Genomic DNA, 14,284 nt, shown 5'->3' on the forward strand with positions numbered 1-14,284 from the left:
AACAAAAGCAGGCCAGTTCTTTGGGGGCGATGCGCAAATAAAATGGTGAGGAGGCCCCCTGACCACGGACAGGTGGAAGGCCTGGGGGGGTCGGGACGCGTGGGCGGGGCGGGGCGTGGGTGCCACGTGTGTGTGTTTGTCGCGGTCCTGGGCAGGGCACGAGGTCCTCGGATGCCTTCAGGGCCTGCGACGCGCTCCGCCGCTCTATTTCAAGCCGCCTGGCGCTAGTGTGAGAAATTTGGAATGGATTCTAGAGCGGTTTAGGTTTACTCTTAGGGTGTGGCCTACTATAAAGAAAAATAGAAATGGGGACCACTTAGGAAATTTTCGTATCTCATTTGTGTAGCTTTGGAAATTTAATTAAAATTGGGATATACTAGTCTCTGCTGGAAACAATAGATGACACTTAAAGCGATAGATTTTATTGTTTCCTGCATTGGTTTCTTGTCTTAGTGACTAGTCTAACCATACATTGTTTTTAGCCTCATAGTTTTGCTGTTACTTACTTAAAAGGTATTATTTGGATCATGAAAGTGCATGCCTTTTGAATTGGGACATTTGCCCATTAAGTTAGATACAATAATTGTGAAGTTCAAATCTGTTCAGGAGTACGTTCATTTAATGTTGAAGGACTACCATCTATGTTCCATTCCTGTTTCCCCCTACTCCATTTGGTCAAGTGCAAATTATTTCTATTGGTTATCTACTGGTTATCTATTGGTGTGTGAGCTTCTTCTATTAACCCAAAGATTTTAATTATTAACTCCACTTACTCTCTTTCTCCCAATTTTTCTTCTAGTCAATTCCTGTTTTACATCAAGAAAAAAACGCTAACGCTAACGCTAACGTGGAAGCAGATGACATTGTAATGTCAATGTTTATTTTAATATGCTTGTTTATCACTTCATTCACCAAAATTGACATTTGCAATAAGAATAATTTAAAATTATTTTATTGTAGGATTTATTATTTACAAATATATACAGTATATAGCCAGCCGGCGACACTGTTGTTGTTGTGCGGTGCGGGGCCCCCGCTCCCCTCGCCTCGAGCGGCATGCGGTGTCGCCGGCGGCGGGGCCACGCTGCATCCTGCATCGGTATCGGCCGAGCGAAGCGGACAGTGCCGAAGGCGATACGAGCTGAGCAGGCCACGCTTCGCCCCTGCTTGAGAGCCGAGCCGGCCGAGCCCTGCCTAGGCCCGACGCGACTCCGGGCAGGAAGGCCTGCACAGGCGCAGGGTCCAACTTAGAGAGCCTGCTATGTCCAACCCATCCTAACCTAACCTAACGGAGTCGCGACAGATCTTACGCTACTCGCGACGGATCTTACTCTATTCGGGACAGATCTTACTCTATTCGCGACAGATCTTACGCTACTCGCGACAGATCTTACTCTATTCGGGACAGATCTTACTCTATTCGGGACAGATCTTCCTCTATTCGCGACAGATCTTACTCTATTCGCGACAGATCTTACGCTAATTGCGGCAGATACCGCCTAAAGCAACAAAAAAAAAAAATAATTACGGGGAATAGATCCCGCGCCTGCAGCATGTGGGCCAGGCGCGCTACACCTCGTCCACCGCGTCATCTGCCGAGACGGGTCTCCAGTTGCAAACACTATCCGCCGCAGCGCTGCGTACCCCCACCCTTGATCCATGGAACCCTGCGCCTGTGCAGTCCTTCCTGCCCCGAGTCACGCCGTGCCTCGGCCTGCTACGCAGCGCGCCCTGCGCTGGCGGCGGCGGGGAGGTAGAGGGGGGAGGGGGGTCCCGGCCGCGCTGGAGAGCGCCCCCCTCCCCCATGCCCTTTCCGGCCCCGGCTGGCTTCACAGACGCACGCATGGTCCCGCCCCGCCTTAAAACTATCTCGAGAGTAAAAGCAAGCTGACACCTTCATTGCAATTGTATAGCTTACTTTTGCTTTAGCAACGGTGTCATCTGCTAAAAATTGTACTAAATCTTGGTTTTCTTGTCAGACACCTAATTTTTTGTCGCATTCTACTTTTCAGGGTGCCAAACCAGGGGAACCTCTCTATGCTCAGGTCAATAGGCCGAGTGACTGAGCAGCAGACGGGTAACGGCATTGGTCACGTGGCCAGTCACATGCCTGGTCACATAGTTGCCCGCAGCAGCGCAGCACGCGGCAAGGCGGCAGCTTCGCTGGGCTTCGGAGGGCTTCGCTGGGCTTAGGTGCTAATCCACGCGGATCGAGTCCTGTCTAGCGTCCCGCGTCGCATAAAACGTCGCTTCAAAGGCGGTGGCCGGGGAACATAATTTATGATCTAACCGCGCGTGAACAGACCACAGACACGTGGCGTGGGTGGGGGCGTTTCTTGTTTTCTTGTCGAATTTTTCGACCCGTCTCCTCGTCTCCAGCGCACACCGCTAATTTCCATCGAGCAGGCTGCGAGCGGACAGGAGAGTGGAGAGTCGCAGCCCTCTTCTACGCGTCCGAAACGAGATTCGCCACGCCCCGCCACGCCACGCCACGCCCCGCAACGCCCCGCCACGCCCCGCCACGCCAGCGGTCCACGAATTGATGCGGTGGTGTCATCCTGAATTAGTAGTCTTATGACGCCGAGGTTAGGTCTTTATGAGGCTGTTTGCAGCGGCACGCTTACAACACCACACACACACACACACACACACACACACACACACACGGGCTCACACACTCACACACATGTCCACGTACTCACACACACCAGCTCGAAAGCGCGCGTTCACTCACACATGCACGTTGCAGTCGTAAACGCACAATGTATGTGAACGCGGGACGCATCAGATTCATAAATAAAAACACACCGCACCGCAAGGCACTTTGACTCCATGCCCTATTTATACTACGTACTCGTTGTTGCTGCTGGCATCTTTTCCCGCAGAGATAAAGATTATTTTCAAAACAAATTAGTTCACCTCGGAACTATTGGCCGACCGACATTGAGCACTCCGCCAACAACACACTGTTTGCCCAATGAGCCAGACAGCGAACGAAGGGGGACTGAGCGAAAGAGTGGGAGAGAGAGAGAGAGAGAGGGAAGGCCTCGGGCTCTCCTGGAGAGAGACAGAGAGAGAGAGAGAATTAAGCAAGAATCGAACGAGCGGGAGACTCCTCGAGGAATGTTAACAGGCAGGGAACACAATAATTTAGAAAGTAGTGGCAACGCGATGTCGCATGGTGCGACGTGACACACACACTCACACACGGCACACACACATTCGAAAAACAGTACCACTGCAGCCATTAGGGCCCAGTGTAGGTGTGTGTGTGTGTGTGTGTGTTCGCATACAGGTGCGTTCGATAGCTGCCTGACCAGGACGCCTCCTAATTGCCCTTTAGTTGCGTTAGAAACGTTTTCTTCTGTAATTGTCGTCGAAGGCACGGAGGGATTTGGGGGGAGGGGGGGGGGAGGGTCACGCGGGCCTGCTGACAGGTGCCGGGGGGAAGGGGCAAATAATAAAAATGTACGTAGTGCTCGCCCCCTGCTCCCCATCCTTCGTCCTTCGTCCTTCCACTCGGCGGGAGGACGGTCTCCATTCGATACTCCAACACGACGCGGTGTCGGTCGGATGCTCGGGCCCTTGTCCATCAGCGGGAGCGGGGCGGCGAGGACGGCAGGGCGGACAGCGAGGGCTGCGAGGACGCGCCAGGCGGCTTGAAATAGAGCGGCGGAGCGCGTCGCAGACCCTGAAGGCATCCGAGGACCTCGTGCCCCTGCCCAGGACCGCGACAACACACACACGTGCCACGCCACGCCACGCCCCAGTCGCGTCCCGACCCCGCCAGGCCATTCCACGTTGTCCGTGGTCAGGGTTCCTCCTCACCATTTTATTTGGGCACCAACGGCCAAAGAACTGGCACTGCTTTTGTTTGTCTCCGTCTGTGCGGTTTATTCCCAGCATTCTGTTAAAAAACGTTAACCCTAACGCCAACGTGAAAGCAGATGATACTAATGAGAATGTTTGTTCAAATGTATGGTGATTTGATTTTATTCCACGATTACAAGAAAAATTTGTCGAAGATGAATGTGACATTTTGTCAATTAATTTGAAAGAGTAAACACTCGGAACTCTTTATTTGACAAATTTCTTACCCATGTGTATTCACGAAAATGTCAATTTTAGTATACCTTTTAGATATCCTATGGGAGTCCCCTCGAGGGGGCTGGCAACATGCACGTGTACCCTGACCCCGCCCTGGTTCTGGTCCAGGGTGTTGCCTCGACAGCGGGGAGTGTGGCGGTGTGGTCTAGCCCTTAATGGTAATGGTAATGGTAGTGACCGCCGACCAGGCAACCCCAAGGACTTCCGTACGCAAGGGGGTTGCCTACCCACAGGCGCTCATCGCCCGGGCCTCCCGGGGCGGGCCCAGGCCGCACCGCCGGCTGCCAGCTAGGGCTTGCCGCCCTGCAGGACAGACCAGCCGGCGTCCTGAGGCCCGGCGCCACGATAACGGGTGTAAAACAACCCCTTGACATCAATCCTCGCATGCAACTTTACATGCGCGAAGAGGACCCATCAAAGCTGCCCGACCGGCTCAAAAAACGTTCTTTAAATTTTGTCCACAAGTGTAGCTTAAGCGTCAGGTCGAGCCTGTTGTTAAAAATTTGATAAGTTATTTGTTTTTTGACTTTGTATTGTTCCATGTAATGAATGTCATCATGATGTTTCCATGATGTGGTGGCATATTTCGACAAAGATATTTAAATAAACGTGCGTACACCTTGTGTAATGCCAAGGAAATCAAGGGAAAACAGCAAAATAACTGCCAATCAATTTTATTTATCACATATTAAGAAATTAAGAAAATCATCTGAATATCTCAAAAAAATGAGGTACAAGGTACAAAGTTTAAAAAGCACTTTACATGATTTCCAAGAATAAAATTCAATTAAAACACTGTTTACAGTAGAAATAAGAGCAGAGCAAGTGCAGAGAATTAAAATCAATCAGAATCCAGCTCCTCTTCAACAAATCTCAGTAGCGCACGGAACACCTGTTTCATCTGTAGGCAGAAAGAAAATTGGGTTATCCACAAGATCAAAACAGAACACAAACATCCGAGTAGCGCACAGCGCTGTACACGATGCGCGCCTCGGGCGGCCGCAAGACAGGGCGGTAGTAAGCTCGAGGGAGGGACATCGGGACACGGCAAGGCTCCTGTCAGAGAGCCACCCACACACCAGCCCGATGGGTGGCCTAACCGCCCGGCGCACCGCCCCGCAGGCATGCCCGGCCCGACGGCTGGCCGCGGCTACGTGCGCGGCAGCACGCGCCTATGACGCGTGCGGGCCAAATGGCCGGGCCCACGACCTCCCAAGGTAGGCCCAGCCGAGGTCGGGCTGTTTCACATGTCGGTCTGCCACCGCTCCGTGCACGCGCGTCGTCAAGTGCACGAGCAACGAGGGGCCATGGAGAATAGAGGCCATGGAAGGGCGGCAACCTCCGAGAGAGAGGGAGAGAGGGGGAGGGGGGAGGCAGCCAAGCCCGGCCCACCCAGCAGGTGACCGCCCCGAGCCCCGCGCCCCGCGCCGTCCCGTCCCGGGGCTTAGGGGTGTAACTCTGTAATCTCTTAACTGGATAGGATTGTCTAAATGGATACGGGCCGCCGCCCCGCCCGCCGCCGCGGTTGACTCGGACGGACTCGGAGCGGAGCGTTGCCCCGATGCGGAATGCGGCTACTTTGTGAATGGCCGCTATGAGAAATTCGGTGGCCGGAGTGACTGGCCGGCCAGCAGACTGATTCCGAGAGTCTCCCTGTCTCCCTCGCACCTTGCACGGGACGCCCCGCGAGTGCGATAGAGACAGAGCGACGAAAACGACTCTCGGAATCAGTCTGCAGGGCGGGCAGACCAGACACGCCCCTGCAGGCTGTGTCCGAGAACGCCGCCTGTCTCTCCCACACCGCCCCTACGCGACGCCCCGCGAGTGCGAGAGAGACGGCGCGGGGAAGCCCTGCTCCAGAGTGAGCCGGCGCTCGCGGAAACGCGTCCGATTCCTGATAACTGGCAAGTGCGGGAGCCACGCGGATTAGGGCGGGCTGGGGCGGGCTCGTTACGGTGACGGTGACCTCGGCGACGGCGGCGACACTCCGCCTACACGGAACGACGGAACGGCGCCGGCCTCCAGGAACCCCATCCGGGGACCTCCGAGGACCTCCGGCACTGCGCACAGTGCGCCAGAAGACGGTGGAGGCGGCCAAAATTCTGGACGCGTTTTGAGATCCAGAGTCGCTAAATTGGACTCGAACGAACGTAAGACCCCACCAATGGATTGCTCTTCGAACGAGGAATCCATTGGTGGGGGTCACTCGTTCGGTTCGAGTCCTGTTTGGCGACTCTGGAGCTCAAAACGCGTCTAGAATTTTAGCCGCCTCCACCGGTCTTCTGGCCCACTGTGCTGCAGCGCCCTCCCGGACCACGACACGCTGTCTCTCTCGCACCCTCACGGGACGCTCTGCGAGTGCGAGAGAGACAGCAGGGACGGGGATCCCCGGCGTCATTACAAACCGGCAGCCTAATCATGTGGCGGACGCGACGGGCAGCAAAGCAACCAACACCGCGGTGGCGGTAGGCTCGATTCGTCGCTCTGTCTCTCTCGCACTCAAGGGGCGTGCCTTAGGGGTGCGAGAGAGACAGAGCGACGGCGAAACGATCCTTCGGCGTGAGCTGAAATAACGCGCGCATCACGCGGCGACAGTGGCGTGGCCCGGCGTGGCCCGGCGTGGCCCGGCGGGGGCCGCGGTTCTCCCACGACGCGGAAACAGTGGCGTGACCGCGGGGCCGGAGACTGCGTGACGCGTGCGTGGGCTGCCGGCTGAATCACACCATCCACACGCGCGTGTGTCAGCGGCGTGGCGGCGGCCTGGCCGCGCCGCTTGACGCATCGCCTGGCGTTGCCTCCAACCGACAAGACTTTTCCATTTTTCGCGGGGGGTCGCGTAATTTGTTTTGGGCCCGGCAGCAGCGCGCTGCTCGTTTAGCCAGCCCCGCTGCACAGTGCGGTAGAAGCCCGGGCGCCGGCGGCCCAAAAATCGAGACGCGTTTTGAGCTCCAAGTCGCTAAACGGGGCTCGAACCGAACGGTGACCCCCCAATGGATAGCTCTCCGAAAGAGGAATCCATGGGGGGGGTCACACGTTCGGTTCGAGCCCATTTAGCGACTCTGGAGCTCAAAACGCGTCTAGAGTTTTGGCCGCCGACACCGGTCTTCTGGCCCACTGTGCGCTGCCTCGCAGCGTGGCGGCCGCATCGTTCGCGAGGCCGTGAACGTGAACCAATTGGAGCTGGCCGTCAGTTTCCGGGGCCGACGGCCATCGCGCGCACTGCACGACGTGTGATATCGAGATATGGAATCGAGGTATCGGCGGGCAGCGATTTACTGTTCGCACTGGCGTGGCACCGCCAGGCAGTGCCCACGCTGGCGCCGGCCCGACTAGCCGCGCTCGCGTTTAATGCTTGCTATATTGCAAAGGCCTGTTTACCCTGGCGTACGTACTGCGTAGCGCGTAGCCACGGCGTGGCCGACTGATCCCGCACAGCTCCCTCGACATATCTCTCTCGCACCCCTGGCGGAAGGCCCCCCGAGTGCGAGCGAGACGGGCAGGTGCGGTGCTAGACTGGGGCGGACTCTGGCACCCCGCTGGGGCTTCGCCCTGGACCACGGCTGTGCACTGTATAGGAGGGCACCGGCGAAGCGAGTCTCAGTTCAGACCATCACGCTCTGTTGACGACACGCGCTCGCGGCTCCGCGGAAGATCCAAGTCTACGGTGTTACTCTGCCCGACAGTGTAGTGACAGTGCGTTATTATTGGACTCTGCAGTCCACGGACCCGATAGTGAGTGAGTGTCTCCCGATACTGGACTGCGACGGACGGTGACTCCTGTGCGACCCCTACGGAGCGCCGCGCAGCCACCACCACTGAACCACCACACTGCGAGCATCCCTACGCGGGCGCCCGTGGGAAACCTCCCACGACCGTGGGGCTTGCGGCCACCGCCCACGCCCCGCCGCTGTGAGGCCGCCGGGCGGAGCAGCGACCAGCCGACACTGCGAGCATCCCTACGCGGGCGCCCGTGGGAAACCTCCACGACGTGGGGCTTGCGGCCACCGCCCACGCCCCGCCGCTGTGGGGCCGGGGCGGAGCAGCGACCAGCCGACACTGCGAGAAATCCCTACGCGGGCGCCCGTGGAAACCTCCCACGACCGTGGGGCTTGCGGCCACCGCCCCGCCCCGCCGCTGTGAGGCCGCCGGGCGGAGCAGCGACCAGCCGACACAACTTACTGACACTCCACTACCACTTCATACCGGCTGGGCTGGGCGGCGGTGGCGGCGACCCGCGCAAGGCGCTTGCGAAACGAAGGGTGGGCAACCCGCAGCGCTCCGGTGTTGCACGGAACGGCATCGCTCTGTCTCCCCATTACCATTAAGGGCTAGACCACACAGGATCTATGCCGTTTTGGGTCCGACACAAGCTCGCCTGTCTCGCACTCGTGGAGTTCGCCACAGCGGCGCGCGAGAGAGAGAGGGTGACTGGCTTCAGGGTGACAACGAATACGCGCGGCAGAGAGAGAGAGAGGGGAGGGAGAGAGAGAGAGAGGAGAGAGAGAGAGGGGGAGGGAGGGAGGGAGGGGGGGAGGGAGAGAGAGAGAGAGAGAAAAGATTAACTTACGTTGCGGCGGCGGCGGGCTGCCCGCTGTTCCTGCTGCTCCTGTGGTGGGGCTTCCTGTGGTGGGGCTTCCGTGGTGGGGCTTCCTGTGGTGGGGCTTCCTGTGGTGGGGCTTCCTGTGGTGGGGCTTCCTGTGGTGGGGGTGGGGCTTCCCGTGGGAGCTGATGTTCCGCTTCGGCCGCCGCTGTTGAACAAGCAGAAAAAAAAATAAGTACTAAAATAAATTAAAGCTGGTTTGTGCAGTCAACCGCCAGCCAGATAGACGTCGCCGTCATCTCTTATCCGAAATCTGTCACTTACGCATAGTTTCCTCGCAATATGAGCACCGCTCTCCCACTCCCAGTGGGCCCGCCGGTGGCGGTGGCGAGACAGGGGGCCGGTTATCGTCATTTACTTTATAAAAAGATCCTGTCTCGGTTTCCTGCAAGGAAAACACGGGGACCTATTAACAGCCGAAGCGAGCCGAAGGAAGAAAGAAGGAGGATATCAAAAGAAAAAGGCCATACTTACTTGGTCTGTTCTCCACCTTATCACCATGGAAATGGTAAATTCATCTGAAAAAAGATAATACATGTACACTGTTAAAACAAACTAGGAAACAGATGATACTAATGAGATTGTTTATTTAAATTTATGGTGGTATGGTTTTATTCCACGATTAATACTAGAAACTTTTTCGAGGATGAATGTGACAGTGTCAATTAATTTGAACTATGAACTCTTTATGAGACAAATTTCTTACGCATGGCACGAAAATGTTGATTTTAGTATAACTTTCGGATATCCTAATGTGTCATATGCCCGATACCACTTGTACGGGGCAGGGGTCTCAGACACGCTCGGGTACTCGGGGGTACGCTTCGGGGCGCGCAGCTTGCCAGTCACAACTCGAAGCGCGGCCGGCACACCAAAGATAAGCAAAAGTAGCGCGAACAGCCGACGCGCGGCGTCTCAAGAGAGGCAGGGGTTCGGGGGCCGCTGCACTGTGTGTTCTACGAACTCAAGATACAAGCGTGTGTAGATAGACTGCTGTGGGGCACGCTGGGGGGGGGCTAAAAAATCTCATTCAACGAACGTTAATGAAAGCAGATGATACTCGTTTCGTTTTCTTCTACGGGGTAGTATGGGCTCATTGGTAAAGATAGTATCAGTTCATGCATAAGATAAGATATGCATTCTCGCTGTAGCGGGGAGGGATTGTCAATGTTGCGCGCAGGCCGTCGCGCGCGAGGAGGGGGTGCCATTGTCAAATTCCGCGCGGGCTGCGCCGCAGGCACAGCCAGCCAGTCCCCAGCCCAGTCGCACCACCCCACCCGGCACCAGCCCCCATTATATTGTTGGGTTTTTTTCGACTCCGGGGAAAAAGCTAGCTGACCCTTTGTGTGTCTTGTAGTTGTAGTTTTAGGTATGTTTTTAAGTAAAGGTATCATTTGCTTAAAAAAAAATACTTACGGCCCAGCCTTTTGAAAGGCTTATGACATGTTAAATACTTAAATGGCCATTGGCACTCGATACACCAGAATCCGCCGTTCATCTGAAAACACAATGAAAACAAAAATATGATAGCCAATAACATGAATCCTAGCCACTGATCCACCCACACTGTGATGATGTACACGGGGAGGGATTGACAATGTTCCGCGCCGGCCGTCGCGCGCGAGGAGGGGAAGCGCACCCGGGGAGGCTGCGTCCGCCGGCCCCGCCAAGGGCCCCGCCAAGGGCCCCGCCAAGGGCCCCGCCAAGGGCCCCGCCAAGGGCCCCCCCAAAGGGGCCCCCGCCAAGGGCCCCGCCAAGGGCCCCGCCAAGGGCCCCAAGGGCCCCGCCAAGGCCCCCCCGGGGCCCCCGCCAAGGGCCCCGCCAAGGGCCCCCCCAAAGGGGCCCCCCAAAGGGGCCCCGCCAAGGGCCCCGCCAAGGGCCCCGCCCCCGCCAGGGCGTAGAGACAGGTTGAGGCCGACCCGAATGCCCACCGCGACGGGGTGGGCGTAAGTCCATCGCCAAAAGGGGCCCCCAAGGAGACTCGCAGACTCGCCTCGCATGCACGCCGAGTGCACGGAGTGCACCCCACGTGACGACACACCCCGCGCCGCGCCCTCGCGGATCGAGGGCTCCGGATCCGCGCCCGGCAGTGCATTCAGACCAGAAAGCAGTGTGTTTTCCGGCGCGGCGCGCCGCGGCGCCGTAGGGGCCGAAACAGGATGGTGCAGCAGCCAGACTGGCGCTAAGGCGCCGCGTCAGCCATGACCCACCCTCCGAACGGCGACCCAATCGAGCTCCCGGGGCCCCGGACGCACTTCCAAAACGCTAGGGCAATGAGTGTGTCACCACGAGGCAGGTTCGGACATGGTGTGGCAGCCCACCGCCACCGAGACGGCCTTCAGAGGGGAGATCGGGGAGAGGAGGGGTACTAATCCGCCCCTTTACCTGACCCACCCTGGTCCTCTGCAGCGACCGCTCGTGGAGAACTCTGGTGGAAAGCGGTGGGGGTTGGTGGAAACCTGGTGGATTTTTGTTCGGTGGAACTTAGGTAGGGAGAGCGCGCTCTGATGGTGGGGACGCGAGGCTCGAGTCTGGCACCGGCAGTGCATTCAGACCAGAACGCAGTGTGTTTTCCGGCGCGCCGCGGGGCCGTAGGGGCCGAAACAGGATGTCTGGCACCCGAAGTCCTTCGCCGGGCCCGCGGAGCCGAAGCCGCGGGCAGCGGCCCGGGCTCTCGGCTGAGGCAGCGCGCCGCTCGCGCCAAGCTGCCGCCAGGTCGAACCCCAGCCAAGCCCCACAAAGGCTACCGTTTTGAACCAAACCCACATGCAGTGCGTCCAAACAACCGGCCAGGGTGCCGCCCAGGCCGCCGCCAGCACCGACGCCGAGGCTCACAGCCAGGCCGAAGAGGCTGCATGGCGCCCCTCAGACATGGCCTATAAGACCCCCACCGACTCCACGCGAGCACGCCACTGCAAGCTGACCGCAAGGCGTCAGACAAGTCCAGACATGCTTCGCCGAGAAGGCGTACCTGCCAGTGCCCAGCAATTCGAGCGCGGCCCCGAGCCAGCTCTGCTTCCAAGCCCAAGCTTTGTACACCAGTGTACGCGCACAGCAGCCACTACGCTAGTCCAACGCAACTCCTGGACCGAGCCGCTTACTCCTCGCACACGCCCCGTCAGCGCGGCACCAAGCCACCCAGTACACGACGACGCCCCCGAAGGCCAGCACCGCGGTGCAATCCAGGTGCGCGGCTGGGAGCTGTCCAGCTGGCCAACAAGGCCCCCATCACGAGCACCCACAGGCCGACAAGGCAGCAGCGAGCACGCTGGACAGCACCAACACCGCCATGAGCACGGCGATGACGGAGGCACCTCCCCGTCATTCTCAAACAGTGAATCGGACACGCCCTCCTTGCCCTCCAGCTTTGCCCTCCAGCTTCACCCTCCCCAGCTCAGCCCCACGCGAGGCACGGGGATGGCGCCGCAACAGGCCCAGGGTGCCCCGGCTCGATCACCACCACGGCGTGCCCAGCAGGCACAGGACCACGCCAGCCCGGCACGCCCGCGTCCCGGCCAACGCGATCCCAGCCCAGCTCAAGTCAACCCTCTACCAATCGTGCACCGTGGCGCCAGCCAGGTGCTCGAGAGTAGCAGGCGCGCAGCATGGCCACGCTTACTGACGCCAGGGCGTCGAAACCGTAACCCCAACCAGGCCCGCCACCGCATACGCCGCTTTGTGTCACGCTCGCATTCACGCTCTAGCCAGCGCCGCGGCTCCGGCCACACATCGGGGCAAACCGAGCCTGGGCCCGGGTAACGGTTTGGCTGCTCACTCCCCCAAGACCGTGCACTGAGACACTCCCGCGGTAAGACCCATACCGCGGCGTGCGATGAACAGAAAGAGCTGACCGATGTAAGCCCCACCGAGGCATTCGGCGTGACAAAATTTGCGCTGTGGGCCCACTTAGGCCTGCACTGCTGCATCCAACTACTGTCACTATCTGTGCACGCACGGCCCACCCACCCCCACAAATGGTGCACCAAGGCGCCACCTGCAAGACCACGTGCGAATCCAACACGCGGCGCTCGGCATCCACATCGCGCGGCAAAGAGCTCGCTTTGAAGGATTTTACCGAAACAACCAAATTACGCCGAACCCCCATCTCAAGCCGCCATTTCTTCACGAAGAGGCGCCCACGCGTGTAGGAGCCAACCCTCCGACACGCTCACTATGCCGAACAGAAACACGGCACTGGCGTAAAACCCTCCCTTGAGTGCGTCGCGAAAGCCACCCTCCCCGTGAACCGCGCGCGCCCTGCGCCTGCCAGGCAGGCAACCCTTGCGGCACTTCCCGCCGTGCAGGCAACCCCACACGCCCCCCCTGCACCGCGGCGCCACGCCACGCCAATCGACAGCGGGTTTACGCAAAAAAGCCCAGCACCCCCGGGCCCCGCTCCAGAACGAGGAGACAGCCGTCATCGCGTCACAAGCTGACAAGTCAACTTCAAATTCCCCACGCCCCCGTCAGCAGTTTTGGGACGACAAGTCGGAATTTCCAGCCGAACAATTGAACGCGCAGCCCGTCGAGGGCGCACCACGACCGACATCGTGCCTGACTATGCCAGGGGTCTCAGACTGGCGGAAGACCGCGGGCCGCACCGGGAGAAGAGAGAGAGATGGGAGATGAGGCGAGTAGGCCGGGGAGGTGTGAAACGAAGCGAGCACATCGTCCATCTCTCTTGCTCTCACTGACTCCTATGGGAAAGACAAGGATAGGTGCCAGCGGGCGATACACCGGGCTCGAACCGGCGGCCCGGCGGCGACGGGCCAGCGCTCTGCTGCCTCGGCTCACGTCGGCCGCGCGAGCACACTGTCTGTCCTTGTCCCTCCCATATAACCGTGGGAGTGCGAGAGAGACAGCCTCACTGCCGGCCGCTCGACACATTCGACAGCAGGGAGACGAGCCAGACGCCGCCGCCGGCCCGGCCTGGACTTGTGTCTCTCGCCTATCTTTCCCATTGCGGCCCGCTGCGAGACCCCTGGACTATGCCAGCAGCGCCCCACCTGGCCACACGTAGCACGGCGCGCCAAAGGTGAACACCACGCCGCGCCACGGCCCACTAGCCCCGCCAGCACGGCACGGCACTCCGTGGAGGCAGCGACGAGGCACGCCGGCAAACCGCCGGGCCGTTCCCCTTCCTCTCCACGCGGCGGCACCGCGCCGCCAGCCCGGCCGAACGCCGAACCACCGTCTACTCAAGTTTCAACAACACACTCGTCATGCACTACGCGATAATTCGCAACAAATTACACCCCGCTCCGACAGCCCAGGCCCAGTGCCACGATGACCCCGTCACAAAGCCAAGTCCGCGGGCCCCGCCCCGGCCGCCCCGGCCGCCCCGGCCGCACCAGCCAATAGCCAGAAGTCAATACCATCCGCCAAGCGGACGTCGAAGCCATGCTATGGCATACCGTGCCGACAAAAACAATGTAACCGAGGTCCGGCCGCGCCGCCGTCTCTAAATGCGCTCGCACCGAGGAGCGACGGCCGCCTATGCAAAGAAGTTTGCCACATTTCCCGAGAATGCGTCGAGCGAGAGGACGCTGTCGGCCACGACGTCAGTCAAAACATTGG

The 14,284-nt window shown here is 59.1% G+C and overlaps 1 protein-coding gene across 1 annotated transcript; it reads right to left on the bottom strand.

The window, feature by feature from the left end:
• Positions 1–4,765: 4,765 nt before the first annotated feature.
• Positions 4,766–9,399, bottom strand: LOC117639515 (early nodulin-75-like). The gene is made up of 4 exons (XM_034375255.1): positions 9,181–9,399; positions 8,972–9,090; positions 8,675–8,855; positions 4,766–5,008 (listed from the first exon to the last, which is right to left on the bottom strand). Exons 2-4 carry the CDS (start codon positions 8,973–8,975, stop codon positions 5,005–5,007), a joined length of 189 nt encoding a protein of 62 aa, XP_034231146.1. The 5' UTR covers positions 8,976–9,090; positions 9,181–9,399; the 3' UTR covers positions 4,766–5,004.
• Positions 9,400–14,284: the final 4,885 nt, after the last annotated feature.

Source organism: Thrips palmi, unplaced genomic scaffold (assembly GCF_012932325.1).
Source record: "Thrips palmi isolate BJ-2018 unplaced genomic scaffold, TpBJ-2018v1 HiC_scaffold_11, whole genome shotgun sequence".
NCBI classification, from domain to species: Eukaryota; Metazoa; Arthropoda; class Insecta; order Thysanoptera; family Thripidae; genus Thrips; species Thrips palmi.